This window comes from Megalops cyprinoides, chromosome 15 (assembly GCF_013368585.1).
Source record: "Megalops cyprinoides isolate fMegCyp1 chromosome 15, fMegCyp1.pri, whole genome shotgun sequence".
In the NCBI taxonomy this organism is placed as follows: Eukaryota; Metazoa; Chordata; class Actinopteri; order Elopiformes; family Megalopidae; genus Megalops; species Megalops cyprinoides.
This window is the reverse complement of record NC_050597.1, coordinates 141,488-160,153: the sequence shown is the minus strand read 5'-3', so window position 1 is coordinate 160,153 and position 18,666 is coordinate 141,488. Positions and strand designations below refer to the sequence as shown.

At 44.6% G+C, this 18,666-nt stretch overlaps 1 protein-coding gene across 1 annotated transcript; it reads right to left on the bottom strand.

Annotated features, from left to right (window-relative positions):
• Positions 1-6,724: 6,724 nt before the first annotated feature.
• On the bottom strand, positions 6,725-11,418 carry LOC118790098 (nuclear receptor-binding factor 2-like). The gene is made up of 4 exons (XM_036546920.1): positions 11,277-11,418; positions 10,553-10,637; positions 9,834-9,874; positions 6,725-8,903 (listed from the first exon to the last, which is right to left on the bottom strand). The coding sequence occupies exons 1-4, from the start codon at positions 11,304-11,306 to the stop codon at positions 8,418-8,420; spliced, it is 642 nt and encodes a 213-aa protein (XP_036402813.1). The 5' UTR covers positions 11,307-11,418; the 3' UTR covers positions 6,725-8,417.
• Between the last annotated feature and the right edge of the window lie 7,248 nt (positions 11,419-18,666).

The following is an 18,666-nucleotide window of genomic DNA, read 5'->3' as shown; positions in this document are numbered from 1 at the left end:
AATCCAAAACTGCATCAAGTCTGGACTTGAACACAGCAAGGGTCTCTGTCAGAGCTCCGCCTCCTTAGCTGTGGTGTTTTTGTTTTCCTTGTGTTCTAGCCCCGCCCCGCTCCCTGCCCGGTCTCCGCCCGCCTGATTTCCTCATCGCCTTCACCTGCCTGCCTGCCCACCTGCATCCCACCTCCTCGTCACCCCAGCCCTATATCTTCCCTGCGTGTCTCTGTCTTGTTGCTAGTTCGTTTCAGTGTTTCTACCTGTCTCGTCCCTGCTGTAGTTTTCCTGAGTAATTGCCCCCTTGCTGATCCTGCCTGCCACCTGGACTCGATCCCCTGACTACTCACCTGCCTGGTTCCTGACCCTGTCTGCCCCGATTCCCGACCCTGGATTCGCCCCCGGACTGCTTCTCTGTTTTTCGAACCCTGCCTGTCTCTGGTCATACGAACTGCCTGCCGATTTCAATAAACGCCTGGAACCTGAAAATCCCGTGGTCCGCGTTTGTGTCCCACTCACCCCCATGACAGGCTCTGCATCACTACATGACCTGGCAACCTATTCCATTTATTGATAACTCTTTGTGTAAAATAATACTTCCTTATGTCAGTGCGAAACTTACTCTTAGTTTCAATTTATGTCCCCTTGTTCTACAGACTGAACTCACCCTAAAAATGTATTGTAGTTAGCCTTATTGAGTCCTTTTATAAATTTAAAAACCTCTATTAAATCACCCCTAAGCCTCCTCTCGCTTAGTCTTAATAGGTTAAGTAACTTGAGTCTTTCCTCATAGCTTTTATATTTCATGCCAGGATTTAATTGCCCTTCTTTGAACTTTTTCAAGAGCCTCAATATCTTTCTTATAGTGTGGTGCCCAGAACTGCACACAATATTCCAAGTGAGGTCTGACTAAAGCATTGTATAATTTCAATATAACCTCCTTAGATTTATAATCAATAATTTTGGCCATATATCCCAGCATTATGTTGGCCTTTTTCACAGCTACTGCACACTGCCTAGATCCAGTTAAGCCTGGGTCAACTATTAATCCCAAGTCTTTTTCAAACACAAAGCACATTCTAGTTTTTTTCTCCCCATGAAGTAGTCTTGTCTAAGGTTCTTATTTCCCACATGCAAGACTTTATGTTTAGTTAAATTGAATGTCATCTGCCAGGTATCTGCCCACTTTTGGATGCTGTTTAGGTCTTCCTGTATTACCTTAGTTCATTCTATACTGTTGGCTAGACCCCCCAGTTTTGTATCATCTGCAAATTTTACTATTTTACTACTAACCTCTGCATCAAGATCATTTATGTGTGTAAGGAATAGCAAAGGCCCAAACACTGATCCCTGCGGGACTCCACTTTGTACAGGACCCTGCTCTGATACAATTCCTCCCACAGTCTGCTTTCTATTAGACAACCAACTTCGAACCCACTCAGTGATAGCTCCTGTAATTCTTGCAGATTTCTTTTTTTTTTCTTAATTTTTCCATTTTCTCCCCAATTTGAAATGGTCAATTCCCCGAATTTTTTTTTGGAATGCCCAATTTGTCATGGATGTTCAGTCCCATTGCACAACCCCCACTGCCAATCCGAGAGAGCGTGGACAAGCACGTTCCCTCCTCCGAGACACATGATGTCAGCCACTGGTTCTTTTCGCCCCGCGGTCCACAAGCTAAGCTAACACAGAGATGAGCACAGACATGAGCTAGCACAGAGATGAGTCGGAGGAAGACATTTCATATGCAGCTTTGGCATGTGGACCACAGGCACCTGATCGACCAGCAGGGGTTGCTGTTGCTAATGGGACTGAAGCCCCTGCTGACGTACCCACCCCTATCCCCGGCGGAATGAAGCCAATGCGCTCTGCCTGTGAGCTCCCGGTCACTGTTGGCTAGTGACACGGCCGGGATCGAACCCGGGCCGTAGCGTTCAGTCTACACTCGGAACGAGTGCTTTTACCGACAGATTTCACTTTCACTATGAGCCTCTCATGCTGTACTTTGTCAAATGCCTTTTGAAAGTCCAAATAGATAATATCAAAAGCTTGGTTTGAGTAAACACACTGTAGCATGACCTCCCTCTGCGAAAACCATGCTGGTTATCATTTAAAATACCATTTTGTTCAGGGAATAATTCCAAATTGTCCCTAATGATGGATTCCAGTAATTTACATATGATACAAATTAAGCTGAGGGGCATATAATTTCCTGGATCAGTCCGGTCTCCTTTCTTGTAGATAGGTACTACACTGCCATGTTTCCCAGTCATTTCTCCAGTTTTAAGAGGTTGCTTAAAAATAACTTTCAGAGGCTTGTAAACCACTTCTGCTAGTTCCCTGAGAACTCTTGGATATATTCCATCGGGGCCTGCTGCCCTATTTGTTTTACGTTTTTGAAGTTTATCTAGTACTTCTGGATCATTTAAATCAATTTCCTCCATAAGTCTCTGAGAACTGACTGCACCTGAAGGCATATACGAAAACATTTCACTAGTGAAACTCTCCACAAAGTAACTGTTTAGTGTATCAGCAATAGCTTTGTTATCGTAAACCATAACCCCATCCTTATTTTTTATACCTCTTATCTCATCCTTAACTATCCTTTTACAACTGTAGTATTGAAAGAAGCGTTTAGAGTTTCTCTTTGCATCTAGTGCAAGTTGAGCTCGCATATTACTGTATTCAATCTTATTACTCTCTGAGCTGTCCAACTTGTATTTTCTAAATAATTTCCTTTTTTGTTTCAAACTGTCCTGTAATGACTTATTCACCTAACTTGCCAAAAAACTTCAAATGTAACTGCACTAGGTCACTCCCCTACCTCAGTACTGCACATTCTATCAGGATTATCACACAGAACCAGATATAGAATTGTGTTCTCTCTCGTGGGTTGGGTAACAAGACCATATCAAAAAACAGTCATTTACAACATCCAAAAACTCTTCTTCACATTTACCTTGGCCTGACACAGCTTCCCAGTTAATTTAAGGGTAATTGAAGTACCCCATTACTATTGTCTCACCCTCCTGACATTCTAGCTTAATGTTATCAAAGAGCATACTGTTAACACTGCTAACACTATTATTATTATTATTACTACTACTACTATTACTACTGTTTGATAGGGATTGCAAAGCTAATTTGTAATGATACATTAAATGCATAACAGTAGAACCATGAATAACAGTATGTGCATGTGTGTGTGTGTGTTAGGGTTACGGTTAACTGGCTCTTTTCCACCAGGGAACCCCCCCCCCCCCCCCCCGGTCAGTCAGGCACCTGCAGTCTGCCTGTATAAAGCTGCGCATGTAATATGCTCCTCTGCCTCATGTCTCTGTAGGCTCGGTGCGGGGACTGCGCTGTGTATAGAAGTGGTGGCGACGCTGCGTCTTTCGGAGGAGACCTCCTGTTTGAGTGAAAAATCTATGAAGAAAATTCTGTATTCTGACGTGTGGGAAGCCCAACAAAATCCTGTCCACAAATGGAGAGTTCCAGGTACAGCCAGAGGAAAGACTCTCACAGCTCTGACATAGACGAGTATTAGTGTGGTTAGGGAATGAAGCTGTATCTGATGTCCTCCTTTTGGATCAGAGGAGCAGGAGTGGTGGTCCTGTGGTGCTGATGATGACGGTGTTATGGGCTCAGTTACAGCAACAGGATGTCCCTCTGCAAGCTGGACATTCAACAGGAAGAAATGTCCCTCAAACAGGAGGCCAACAGCTAGCTGACCCCGCCCGCGTCTCCGCCCCGGTGCTTCCTGGCCGAGCACAGATCCCAAGAGGAGAGGAAAGGCAGGACGAGGTGGCAGTCAGAGCGGGAACGGGACCCTGATGAGTGGGCAGGTTTAGCTGGCAGCAGCCAGGCTGTGGTGCCGCTCACAGCTGCACGGCTTTCATACACTCAGTGTTCCAGCTCAGGACTGTCAAGCATAACTGTCCTCTGGCATGAAGATTGATCTAATATCCAATGTACAAATGCTGAAATTCCATGCTGAAAATCTGGAATGTTTTTGTTTTAATGGAATTTTAACTCTGCTCTGTATTAGGGATGTAAGCAGCCTGTTGTTTCAATGTGTATGCAATAACGAACCAGTTATTACCTTGTTTATTACCTTGTTCAAAAGAGTGTAATGTCTTTATCATTTTTACAGATTTTAAAAGCAAAGGTCATTCTGCACACTGTGAGCCTCTTGCTCTACAGAGAGCAGTGTGTCACCCCTAAGAGGGGAGAGAGGAGCAGCAATGCTGTGATTGGCTGCAGGCCCTCCTCCCCAGCACCACACCCACGCAGACACGGCATTCACCCCTGGCTACCGCACCCCCCCACCCCCCACCCAGGTCTGCCTGTCACCCAGGAAACCTCCTGCAACAGCCAATCATTCCTCCCAGTGTTTTCATAACTGATGCCAGATTGTGTAATATGGAACTGTCTGCCATGCGAAATCTGTGCTTTAAAATGTCTCCGGCGCTCAGACCGGCAGAAGCAAGAGTGCCTGCCATCCTGGATGACAACATCGCCACAATGGCGGAAAACCAAATCGCAGCGAGCAAATCTGGCTGAGCAGGACTGAGGCGGAAAGCAGAGTGCAGGGAAACCGGCCCAGGAGAGGCGCAGGCGCAGACACGGACACAGACGCAGACACGGACACGGACGCAGACACGGACACAGACGCAGACACGGACGCAGATGCAGATGCAGACGCAGGCACAGGCGCAGACGCAGGCGCAGATGCAGACACGGACACGGACGCAGGCGCAGACACGGACGCAGATGCAGACACGGACACAGATGCAGACACGGACGCAGATGCAGACACGGACGCAGGCGCAGACTTATGCTGTTTATGCCCTATATACATGCATCTCCTGGTCTGTTTATGTGAAACAGTAGTATGACTGCTGACGTGGACAACAGTATCACTTACTGTTATCCATATATATATATATATATATACACACACATGCACGCATTGTGGGGCCAGATATTTTGGCGAGTTGAGATGTAAAAAAGCACCAGTACAGATGAGTATTTGTGGAAAGGCATGAGCACAGCACCAGCTGTCCACATCATTTCCCTGTTCGGCCTTTTCACTCTGCGGCGTGTACATCAACATCAACTGTTCATGCTGTTACTTTAAGGTCTTTCAGATTTCAGGACACTCCTGTTTGTGGGCTGCCCAGATACATCTGCAGGGAGGGAATTTCCAACCTCTATTTAACTGTATAGCAAATTATAAATCAATGGAACATCATTATGTTCTATGAATAACGCTCATGCTGTATCTTTTTTATTGATGGGACATTTTTTTCTCCTGTGCTGTTTTGTTGTTTTATGAAACATCTGTAGCCATATTCTTTTGAAGGTGGTTTAAGTTAGTTAACATTTTTGATATTTCTTTTAGGCAGTTCTGGTGTCTGGGGTCCATAAGAGACTAAAGGCTGGCGTATGAAAGGCTGAATCATTTAACCAGGAGTTTGCAGACCACCAGGGAGACCTCTCAAACTCTCACACTCAAAGAATTCTGGGATGTCTTTGAGGACTTGGCAAGTGATTTACCTGAATTATTTGCTCAAAAGCCAGGCCCCGCCCCTCTGGCCGGGCACCAGCCAATCCTAGCCCACCACACTGCCGTTCCTTTTGTCCTGCAGAAAGACCCAGGAGTGAGGATGGGGACACCATGGTGTATCAGTGTAAGTTTAAAAGGACTGTAAATTAAAATGGATTTATCAGTCTGTGTTGTGCAGTGAAGTTTGGAGTAACAGAGTCCAGCAGGTGAGATGTTGCTTACGGTTTATCTCATGTTCATACTGCTCTGAATTCTCAGTAAAAAGCAGCATCTGAACACAGATCACTAACAGAGTGGCACTTCAGCTCATCCTCAACATCAGTTTCACTTGATGAACAGTTATGACATCTGAAATATTTCAAAACAGAAAAAATAACATTGTGATTATTTATACAATTCCCAGTGTTGCAAATTTTTCATAAATACATCCACTGATACATCCACTGCCAAGCTGATGCCATCCCTTGCTCCCGTTTCCACATCATCTTTATTTTAAAGATTAAAATAAAACATGCCATTATTATAATTTCCCCAATGCATGAATATCAGAGTGTCACTGTCACTGTTTGGATTTTACTGTCACATGCTCTGTGGCAGTGTCTCCCCAGTTATTCACAGAAACAATCCTCCAATCAAGGCTACCATCTTGCAGGACTTTTTGTGTTTTCATGCAAACATAAAAAGTTTTGATCTGCATGATCTGACAGGTACAGATGTATTTCAAACACACCTTGATACACACTAGAGCTATATAAGATTCCACTGATATCAGATAAACTCATAAATTATAGATCAAACATGAACAAATTACATTGCATCTGTTAATTTGTCTGGTTTATAAAAATTAAGTTTTACACTCTGATGCTCCAATTTAAATTTATCTAGACTTTGGGTATGAGCACTGCCTCTGTCTGGACACACATGCACTTAGATTGTAATCTTTTCTATCAAAAATACTCATTTGGTTACCTTTTAATAAACACTGAATAAATATACAGTATCTGTTGTTTGTAAGGGTTTACCAACTGCATCCCACTAAACATTTATCCAGCAAGAAGCACAATCTGCTGCTAGCAATGTTACTGTTCATGCCTCCCATGCGAGCAACCACACACACACACACACACACACACACATACACACACTCACACGCACACGCACACACACACATACATACATACGCGCACACACACAAATCAGAACACCCTTAATATAAAAAAAACCTCCCTGTTCCATGTTAAATTCACCCCTTATAACGGCAATACAACTAATTCATTAGCCTCCCATGGACGTCCTATCAAAGCATAAACTGTTTAATCAATACAGCTTTCACATGAAGCAGTGGTGTTTTAGCCTTTTTGAGTCAGTCCCTGTGGGTTTCTCCTTCACTCCCACATTTGCACTGTTTCAGCTGTGGGAAGCAGCTCTGGCTGAAAAAGCCCTTTTCTCCTTAACAGTAAGTAATCTCCATTTAAGTAAGAGGTGGGACATCTGTCAGCCTGTGACACTGGCTAAAGATGTATGCCAAGATGAATGAATGTGAATGGCAACTCACAAGGTCAGATTAAATTAAGATAAGTATCACCAATGTTTAAATCACTGACAGCCTCTGGATGTTAACAGGTTCAGAAAAAACGGTCAGGTCTGTAAACACTTCTTCAGTGTGTAAGACTAAAGCCCGTATAACCACAATAGTGTTCTGTTTTGAGCAGCAATAATATGATGTGAAAATGTATCATCTTGCCACCTCTCCCATCACTGTTACAAGAAAAAGCTGACCCAGAGTGGGAATGTTGGTATCTTACTTTATGAACTAAAAAGAATGAGTCTCTGTTTCCTTTACAAGCCAGGTGTGGAGAAAGAAGTGTGACCTTTCAAAGAAGGTACCTAGCTTGACATCTGATACTGTCATCTTGCCTGAAGTGTACGGCAAACCCCAAACAAACAAACCCAAAAAAGTGGTACCAGACAGAGCTCTCAGTCTAAAGACAGCAAAAGATGAACTCACAGATTGTGTGGATCTCCTCACAGGGCAGCTCTGTCTCCATCAGAGACACAGCGGAAGGGAGGCTGCACAATGATGCATGTGCAAAATAAAACCCAAAATTATAAGTGAATATATGTATGTGTGTGTGTGTGTGTGTGTGTGTGTGTGTGTAAGGAGAGTGTGTGGCCCTTATCCTAACACCTGTCCATTCCTTTAAATCATCTGATCCTTTCAGTTAGTCACTACTAGCTATATGTATTTACATTATACAAAAAATACATTTACTACTATATTTGATAGATTACTTCATATATTTATGTAAATTTCAAGGAGGCAGTGGATTTTTAATCATTTTGCAAGTTATCAATCCCGATTTAATCATGCGCTACTGTAATGTCATGAAGGAATTACTCTGTAAAACTCCAACACCTGAAAATTACCCTCATATAGTACTCATATTCATCACCACTGTATCAATATATTGGCTCTTATCAGTCATTTACACCTTTAAATTTGGTTTAATTGAGACCCCTTTCCTGACTCATTACACAGCACATTCAGCAGCTGTATAAAGCAATGCGCTGCATCCTGTAACCCTGAGGACTGTGCCAGACTGAAATGCACTGGATCAGAGAGAGGTGTTTGTTTCTCACACTGCCTGTGTGATATAAACCAATGATACACCACGCTATCTGGACACACAGCTTCACTTCCGTACTCACAGCAGCCATACCTCACCCCTCCAGCTACCTGCACATTCTCAAACGCACACCTTCATGCCCTGCCTCCTCAGGTTGCCGCGGCACCTGCTGCCCTTGCACTCCGCCCTTCCTCGGCACGGTGGCCACTCTCTGTGGCCTGCAGTTTGGGTTAAGCGTCCTCTGTCGTCTCGTCCTCCCTGTGCTGTGCTGGAGCTGCCTGGGTCTGGCTGTCCCGAGCAGGGAGGGGCTGATTCCACAGCTGGGACCCCAGCGAGGGCGTGTCTGCAAACGGCTCTTTCCTCAGTTGGGCATTCTCCGCCTGCAGCCGGAGGTTGTCGCAGGTCAGCTTCTCGTTCTCCGTCAGGAGGAAGTCCACCAGCTTCCTGAGGTGCGCGATGGTGGTCTGCTGCTCCTCCAGGCGGGTCTTGTCATCCTTCGGCGTCCTGCCTCCAGAGCAGGGTGCAAGTGGGGTGACGGCAGCCTTCGCGGAGTGCAGCGGGGTGTCACGCTCGCTGCTGGGCGTGTCCTGCTCCGCTGCATCAGCGGTCCTGAGGGGGCAGGGCTTCGCCTCTCGCCGGGCCCGTTTCTGCTGCTCCCGGATCAGCCGCTGCTGTGTGATGTGGCTGTTCCTCTGCAGCTCCAGAGAAAGATGAGCCTGAGACACACAGACAGCATCTCACACCCCTTCCACAGCACAGCAGAGTCAGCATCTCACCCACTCCTTCCCACACCATACACCACAGCGGAATCAGCACCTCACACACACCTTCCACAGCACACACCACAGCGAAATCAGCACCTCACACACACCTTCCACAGCACACACCACAGCGAAATCAGCACCTCACACACACCTTCCACAGCACACACCACAGCGGAATCAGCACTTCACACACACCTTCCACAGCACACACCATAGCGGAATCAGCACCTCACACACACCTTCCACAGCACACACCACAGCGAAATCAGCACCTCACACACACCTTCCACACCACACACCATAGCGGGATACAGCATCTCACCCACACCTTCCACAGCACACACCATAGCGGGATACAGCATCTCACACACACCTGTCCCTCTTTTGTGAAATTATACATGTAGCAGTGTATTTTAGAGTTTTCTGTAATTGGGCATGTGGAGGTTTACTTGCATGCATGTGGTATGTGTTAGCACATTTGGAATGGCTCTGATGCTCACTCAGGTGTCCTGTTTGTGTAACTTTTCATCCTACTTTATTAGATACTGTGCAAGTCATTCTGAATAAAAGCATCTGCTAAACTACAATAATGTAATGTAATGTTAATATTTTCATATACTGTCCTCTGTAACTTATATTTTATATTTTATATTCATATATATTATTTTTCCTAAATTATAACCAATCAATGAATTCAATCACAGCAAAGGGCAATCAAATGTCAGAAGAGGAATGATGAAATAATTATAATCACTGTGTTCAAAATAATTAATAATCCAATTTTGTTTTGGTAAAAATACTTCCTGTAAAGTGAAACTGATGTGGCTGTAATACTGTATGTTTCACTGGATGTAAAGTAACCACAGTCAGGGGGTGTCATACCTGTTCACACGGAGTTAGATTCATGGCCTCCATCAGAAGGTCTGTAACACAGTAAGACAATCATATTCAGCTGCTAATGGAAGCTGTGTGGAGAAGCAGCCTGAGCCTGGAAAACACAGCCTTCAGGTGCAATTACCGGCCACTGCTGCTGTATCCTCACCTGGCCAATTCACCTGGACTGACTCAAGAGACATTCAGCTCTACAAATGCGTGACATGTTAAAAAGTAAGTCCTCTTGGCTCAGAGTGTCTGCTAAATAAACAATGTAAAAATAAAGCAATATCCACCCCTGAGACAGACTACAAGTCTCCATGTAGCAGGAGTATTGCACAACTGCACCCACATTGAGCAACAGATCTATAAACAGACACATTCATGCAGATGCCTGTCCCCCACTAATTTAATGTTAAGGTTAATTTAGGTTTCCTATGCCAGCTGAAAGGGACACTGGTTAGAAATGCCCTGGAGGTTCAAAGCTTCCTCAGCACATAATATTTACAGTAATAATACAGCCAGGTGATCACCTGCCGTGCACTGTGCACATAACCAAGCTGCTGTAACTACGGCCACAATGCAAAGCTAGCCTGCAACTCACCTGCCAGTGCTTACAAAGGAGCCTGGCTACTGACCCTGCCTGCTCTTGGCAGAAGGAAGTCGGTTACACTGTTAATTTGGTCACTTATTTTTCCCTGTTAATCATAAGAAAGTAAAGCGCAAACCTGCTGCCTCCCCATGGCAGGAAATGGCTTCTTCATACTCCCCTGCCGCCAGGAGACGCTCTGCCTTCCTGCCCCACTGGTGCGCCTGGCAGAGACAGCAGCTTTTCAACTCATGATGCAGTCACTCCCTTCTGAAAGCCAGCTGGCTTTCCTCGGAAAAACACACTCGGTTTAAACTTTACGCACCACACGTGCAGACTGATGACGCCCAATAGCTCCAGCAGCCAATCCGTCCTCTGCAGTCAACCGAGCACTAAAGTGAACTTGCAGCTAAACAAAACTTAGAGCATATTTTACATACTAACAACAGTTAACCCAAACTGCAGTTAACACTTTATAGCAGCTCCCCCACTCAACAGAGAAGGAACAGAAAGTTACATCCCGTTACCCTGGAGGATCTCCACTGCAAGCCGAATGGACACGCAGGCAGTGTCAAAGCGATGCAGTTAGGCGTGAATCTGTTCGGCAGTCTGCTTTAGCCCTGGGATTCATAGAAATAATGATTCATATCTGTGCAGCTAATGTTAGCTTAGTAACAACTGGCTGGTCGGCCAACACGACAAACACTGGCTAATGATGGCCATTCGAGCTGACTGTGCTTCTCATTTCTGTGCCGTTTAGGCAGACGATCAGCCAGCACCGCAATCACAGCTGTTTCCATGCTGTTCCCCAGCGTGATCCAAGCAGGCTAAGCTAACTCAGCTCCGTCAACGGGCAAACTTACGCGGTTCAACGGATTTGGCAGCACCTCCATGCTGAAGCGTAGGAGCGCGTTAGGAGAGAAGCTCGCTGCCTCTCAGGGTCATCGGCACTTCACGGCACTGGGGTTTATTTCCAGGATCCATTATTATACCCACACATCCGCACGGCTGGAGCGCCGCGATGACGACAGCACCGTGACGCCAGCCTGACCTCCCTGGAGTTAACAGGCCGCCACCTGCTGGACACAATACGTCAAAACATCAATTTGCACTTATATTTACATTTATTTACTGTATTTAGCAGACGCTTTTATCCAAAGCGACGTACAAAAGTGCATACAGTAAGTATTAGCGACAGTACGGGGACAGAATGTGTACAGTTCCACAATGAGACCGTTCTCAGCTGAGAGCAAGGTCTGTGAGGACACAGTACTTTCTACTTTATACAGCTACAGGGTATAGGTCCAATAGACTGTGGATCTTTGCCATTTGAGCCTCATTAGTTAGGAAACGCCCACGCTCTTCACAGATGTAGAGGAAGTTACTGTGGTGCCGTCAACAGTAACTGAGAGCTCTGGAAGAGGGGAGGGCTTGGCCGGGATGAACAGTAGATCAGTCTTGTCCAGGTTAAGCTTTAGGTGGTTGGAGGCCATCCATTTGGAGATGTCAGCCAGGCATGCAGAGATCTTTTCATTGACCTGGGCGGTGGAGGGAGGAAAAGAGAAGAGTAGTTGAGTGTCATCAGCATAGTAGTGCTAGGAGAAACCATGTGAGTTAATAACTGAACCAAGCGAGTTGATGTAGATAGAGAAGAGGAGGGGTCCCAATACAGAGTCCTGGGGGACACCTGTAGTAAGAGGCGTGGGTGTGGAGGTGGAGCCTTTCCAGTTGACCTGGAAAGATCTGGCGGTCCCAGAGATGCCAATCTCCGAGAGCTTGGCAATGAGCAGCTGGTCAGCTGATCAGTGACTCCTGCAACACACAATGAATACTGAGCCAGTTTCATTTGATTTTCAACTTGCATTTTTATTATTATTAATCAATCAAAAATACCTCAGAGTATTATTTCATTCTCCAAAATGATAATTGATTACTTATGTTAAGGGTATTCCTTGCAGTTATAAATGTAAATATGACAGACTGTAAAGTTAAACCTATTATTACCATCATGAATCTGTTGACTGATGCCATAATTTAATGGGCAAATGCTTAAATGTGGAATAATAAAACATTGTTTAGAATTTTAATACATCTCACTGGACAGATTTGGTATTAATGGGACCAATATGCCTTCCCTAACTCCTCTGTATCACCTCGTCTTCAGAGGAAATGAATGTTTGTTCTAACTGTTCTACTCGTTTCTTTTCCCAAGGAGCTACACAGCATGTAGGAGATCCCTATGGCCAGAACATCTCAGAAGCTCTCTTCCTTCCTGATGTCTGTACTGTCAGAGATATGGGGAAGCCCTGGGAGGTAGCCGTCTGAGACTTATTTCAGATTTAATAATGGAAACCATCGCATTGTAAGTGCATTTACTCACTCATGGGAAGGTTTTTATTTTCTCTTATCATCAGATGTTCATTGGAAATTTCAGTGCAGATTGTGTATTTTGCTAATATCACCTGTTTATTCACTGACACAAAATGAGAACTCATTTTAAAAACTGCTATTCTTACATTTTAGTGTTGTGTTGGACAGAATCAAACCTGATGTGTTGGGTGGAGGAACTGGGTTCAGCTCAGCAGTGAGCCGCAGCAGTGACCCCAGTGACCCCAGTGACCACATCCTCACATTCTCTCTGTATAACACAGCCTCCTTCAGTGAAGCTGAAATCACACCAGGCAGTGATCATTCAGAAAAAGTGTATGAGATGTATTGCATATCGTTTCAGTGACTGTGGGTGAAGGGGTGCACCTGTAGGGCCCTGGGGTCCCACAAAGCTTCACAATGGCTGACGGAGATGGCAAGGGCTTATGAGAGGTTCAGCCCCACTCAGACACCTGCAGGAGCATCTCCAATTAGGGAAATTATTATTTCTAAAATTGAGAACCAATTTTCCTTTACAGTGACAACCTGAGGGGGGGTGATTTCTCTAGCTGGGGGTCATTAGCTGACCAGGCTGAAAGAGCCTGGTTGGAACTTGGGCCAGAACACCCAGGAGCCCCTGCTCTTTGCCCTGGGAGAGCCAGGACCACAGTTTAACATCTCACTGGAAAGATGCTGTCTCCTACAGCGCAGTGCTCCCATCACTGCTCTCCTGTTGGGTACAGGGGGAAACCCTGCCCCCTACTGGCCCACGACAAAAAGGCTGAAGTGACCTGTTAATGACTCAACTCATTTGAACCCAGTTAGGCAAATTAATTACTTTAATTTAGTTACTTCTTAATTAGCAGAACACACCTCACACTCCTCTGATATGCAATAACAGTACTCTTGGTAGTGTAATTTATGGAGATCATACTGACTGTAAAACTATATAGCGTTTGGCATGTGTATCATGTCAGACCACAGTGCTCTCAGTCTGTGCAGCTGATATCTGATATCTGTGTCTGCTGCAGGAGTACAATGTGGGTACAGACTGTGTTATAGTATCTGCTAACAGCGTCCCACTGGCTCCATCTCTCTGTCTGCCACTGTGACTGTGAGCCGTGCACCATGTAGGAAAACACTCAGAATTACAGCTACATTTGAACTCTGGCTTTCTATTATGTTACAAAAGCCAAATTTAACAAATGCTGCTGGAGAAAATCCCTGTTTTTAAGTGTGCAGTATCCAGGGTGGTGGGAGCTACAACCACAAGACTGTCTGACATCTTTGGATTTCATCATGAGTTCCTCATCTGCTGGAAGCAGGCAGGGCAGCAGAAGCATCAGTGTGGGAGTGTTAATTCTGGTGGAAATGCCGAGAGAAATGATGCCTGTCACCAATAATCAGCTGTTTGAACATTTATTTAAATACAGTATTTAAATAAATACAAGATTAAATAAATACACGATTATCATATATACTGTAGTGTGATGATATCTTTACAATATTGTATTTTAATAAAGTACTGTACATCCTTGCTGAGAGTTTTGAGATCTGTTATCAGAGAACAGTTGTTTACTTATTAAAAAGGGTTCACGCTGTTAAAGTTCAAACAGCAGGTTTCATCCTTACATTTGCCTGTCTTGCATTAATGATGCAGTGTTATGAGATGGATATCAGTTAACAGTACATGAATAACTTAAGTGAATAAAAGACATAATATAAAACTATAACACATGAATATGAGACATAAACTCTGAACTTCTACTCTCTCAGCTCTCAGTCGCATTTTCCCTATGAAATAATAGTCATCATATTGTGAAAATACTCAAGGGGGAAGTTCATCCTTTCCACCGCGACACTCATCTGAAAAACACTTTCCTGATCGCTGCTGCCAGAACCCAGTGGATCTGTCCCTGTGGAAACATGGAATGGAGGATCAAGAGTTTCATTGTCCTGAAGGTCTTTCTTGTTTGTCTATTCTGAGCAAAGCATGATGCCAACATTAATACTAATCAACTGACACTGACAATCAACGGCAGGTAGGCACTCCAAAGACAGATAAGTGTGTTTTTATAAGGTTCATAAGGTTAAATACATTTGTATTATCTCCCAAGACAATGACCGCCCACCATAAACATGGCATGATAGTTTAATATGAGAGCCTCACCAAATGATGACACATGCTATATACCTGGCATTTTGTTTGAGAACCAGGTCAGAAATGTCAAAAAACTATGCTAATTATTCTCACAGCTTCTGCTACAATGTAAATGTGCATGTGGATTTATTCCCAAGGCTTTTGGCACTTCCTGAGTCAAAGACTAACCAGTTTAGAGAGGGAGTCTAAAACACTGAGTTCAATTGTAGAGCTGGGCAGCGGTTTTGGTATCCAATATCACATCTCCACTGGGCTTATGTTCCAAAAGCCCAGACAGGTCTTTAACAGGTGGAATCTAGCTAAAGCACATGGTGACAACTTGTGCTCTTATAATGAAGAGAAGTTGGTACAGAGATCCCTACCTGGCATTTCTTCTTCATTTTGCTTAAATGATTATTTCATTTCTCATTTCATGTTGCTGTTTGTGCTACTGTGTTAAGATGCATCTGCACAATGCCTCACCGCGCGGCCATCCTCCGCGGCCTCACCGCGCGGCCATCCTCCGCGGCCTCACCGCGCGGCCATCCTCCGCGGCCTCACCGCGCGGCCATCCTCCGCGGCTTCACCGCGCGGCCTCACCGCGCACCCTGCAGGCCTGTACTGTCTGAGCGCATCCACACACAGCCTGTGTGGGGAATCCTACAAACATCATCGAGGGGCAAATTCACCATTTTAAAATATTTGAAGTGTAAAACTGGATCAAATATTATCACATTTAATTGTAGGACAATGTAGGCTCATACTCTATTTTTCACCATTCCATCACTATTATACTTGGACTTGATGTAAGTTCATATTTGGCAGCAGTTTCCACTCCTTGTTTACAGAAATATATTTTTATGCAATGCCTGGTCAATCTCATAACATTACGCTTCACCTCACTGTGGTCCACTGGTCACCAACTATGGAAGGTACAGCCACTGAGGAAAGGTAGCACTCACATCGCCGTGGATACATACAGGTGACTAAGAAGAGCGTCCGCCCTGCATAACTGGCCGTGATTCTTGGGCCATTGTCGAACAGAAGACCTGACCACATCCCTCTGCCGGATGCTGTTGGATGAGCCTTGCTCGCCTGTAGACTACCGGAGGCTTCCAAAGGTCATCCTTTTTGGCATCCTTGCTCTGGATTAATTCTGTCATTGATAGAGGAATTTAATTACAAACTTTTTATTCTGCTGTTTATATTAAATTCCACAATAATTCCACTAATAACAGGATGCTCTGTATACTGCGCTTCCTGGGGTCAGAGAATGATCTTCTGCTTTTCCTTGGTTTTACGTCCTCTGGTTTATCAGTTCTCTAGCAAACATATAGTCCTGAAAAGACAATTGTAAAAATGCAACTATAACATATTTTGACTGATTGTGGATCATTCATTAGTTCAAATTGGTATCGTCTTTTCAACATAACTATGACAGGTAGGTGTCAGCCTAGGTGGCTATCTAAATATGTTGCATGGACCTGATTCTTGCATTTCACCTTTTCTCTGGACTGTTTTCATGTCAGTGAAATTACTGTATACTACACAATAATACTGTACACATGTGATGCTATGCTCTTAAAGATATTACTGTAGGATGATGCATTTCTTTGAATTATAGCAGATGTATGGTAGAAGTGTACACTCCGCTTTGCCATGTCCTCCTCTGAATTCTGTGACCACAGATTTTACACAAAATATAAACATTTTAATTGTTGTTTTCTGGGTGAGGGAAGTCTGCTTAGACTTTGTCCATCTTGACCGAATGTTTACCTAAAAGGTGAACTTTTACATTTAAACACCCAGCAGTGATGTGCTCATTAAGTCTGTGTGCTACAGTCCAAGCAGTTTTACTGAGCAAACAGGACCTGAGCATACTACTCACCCAGCCTTCGCATTATCATTTAAAATGGCTTGGGATACACCAGCTGACATGCAATACAGAGGAACAGGAGGATTGGTTCTGTGATGAGTCTTCAGGTACAGGAGCCGTGTGGCCTGGAGTGACACTGAGAGCACACAGACAGAGCTCAGAGGCTGATGCAGAGTGGGCAGGGAGTGCAGAAGGGTCAGAGCTGGGCACACCCTGCCAGCAGCCAGCGGTCACTGGGCCTTCGCCCGGACAAACCACTTTAGCACAGCATGTGCTAACATTTTTGCCTCTGTGGGCACGAAACAAAAGGGTCATTTCAGCCCATGTCCTCATTTCATTCGCAGGGGCGGATGCAAAAATTCTTGAAAAACATGAGGTTCAGATCATCTGTGAATGTTTTACATCTATCACTTTGGACTGTAACATAATATTCAAAAATTAGCATTTTAATACATTTTATTTACACATAATACATTGTTCTGATTTTTCAGCCGCTCGTTAAGGCAGTATATCTAACATGTTAATTGGTGAATATCAGCGTTGCCAGCTCTCACTCTTCTGACAGGATTCTCATGCTTTCAGTCTCGATCTCACCCTCTCACATTCCCTTACAAAACCTCACTCCAGGTCTGTTCACAGATCTTTCGTGAAAAGTAGAACTTGACTAGCAAGCAAGATAACTGGCTGAATGTAGAATTTGCTGGATAGCTATCACATTATCAACGTAGCTACCTAACTAGAATTAATTCATTAGCTAGCTAGCATGTTAGCTGGCTAAGGTGTGAACTGGCTTTAATTAGCTAGCTAGTGACTCAGCTGATGTGAGCTAGTGGGATTTAGCTAGTGGGATAACTAGCTGAAAAAATAATTATCTAGCTGCCTAGCAAGGTAACAATGTACACTGTGAATTAGCTAACTACCTAGAAAGCATGTTAGCTAGTTAAAAAGCTAACTGGCTCAACCTGAACTAACCTGTGGACCTATCCATGAAAGGCGCATGCTTGTGCACTCAAGATGGTCTCACGTTGAGAATCACACTACCAACCAAAGCTGGCAACCCAGTAAGTATGCTTGATGTGAACACATATATCTCGTGACAAAAGTCAATTTGGTTTAAAAAAGTTACATCATGATAACCTGAGTGTTTCACAGATTGGCCAGATAGCCTGAGGTTAGTGTCTGCTGTGACAGCAAGTTCATTATCTTTCTCTCATTCTGGCCATCTGAGCCCTGAGACAGTGTTCATAGAGCTTCCCCCTCTATCAGTCCCTGGGAAAGTCATCTTATCATCGTGGCTAGGACTGTCCCTCGCCTGTCACACAGCTACCAGCTCACTGCCACTCTCAGAGCTGTACTGGGACCTTGCTCTGTGAGGGAAAAACTTTGGCTTTTCCTTTGTGTGTCATTACTGATTGGCTCGGTAACTGGTAGAGTCACAGCTAAATCTGTAAATAGAACAGTGTCATCATTAAGGTGTGGGGTGGAATAGGGTTCTTATGCAAACAGCCCCCCCCCCCAAAATAACAGCAACCAGTAGTGCATGTTGGTCAATCCCTGTTTAAAACTTAGAGAGGCGTTTGATGAAGATGCAAAAGTTCACAAGGCTGAGCAGTTGGCCACATTCTTGAAGTGTGCATCACAAAATACTTCCATGGTGTGATGTGCTAATCTGTCCACAAAGGCAAGTGTCATTTCACAGGATTTCCAGGCTAGTGGGAGTTAAAAATGCATTGGAAGTGTTGGCGTGGGTGAGTCTCCCAGGACACGCACTCACACACACACACACACACACACGCGCACGCGCACACGCACACGCACACGCACACGCACACGCACACGCACACGCACACGCACACGCACACGCACACGC

Excerpts from the sequence above, each read along its gene's own strand:
- LOC118790098 (XM_036546920.1), bottom strand. The coding sequence starts at position 11,306 with ATGGAGGTGCTGCCAAATCCGTTGAACCGC. Across the intron at positions 9,875-10,552 it reads CTGCCATGGGGAGGCAGCAG|ACCTTCTGATGGAGGCCATG; the intron begins GTTTGCGCTTTA and ends ACTGTGTTACAG. Across the intron at positions 8,904-9,833 it reads ATCTAACTCCGTGTGAACAG|GCTCATCTTTCTCTGGAGCT; the intron begins GTATGACACCCC and ends TGTGTGTCTCAG.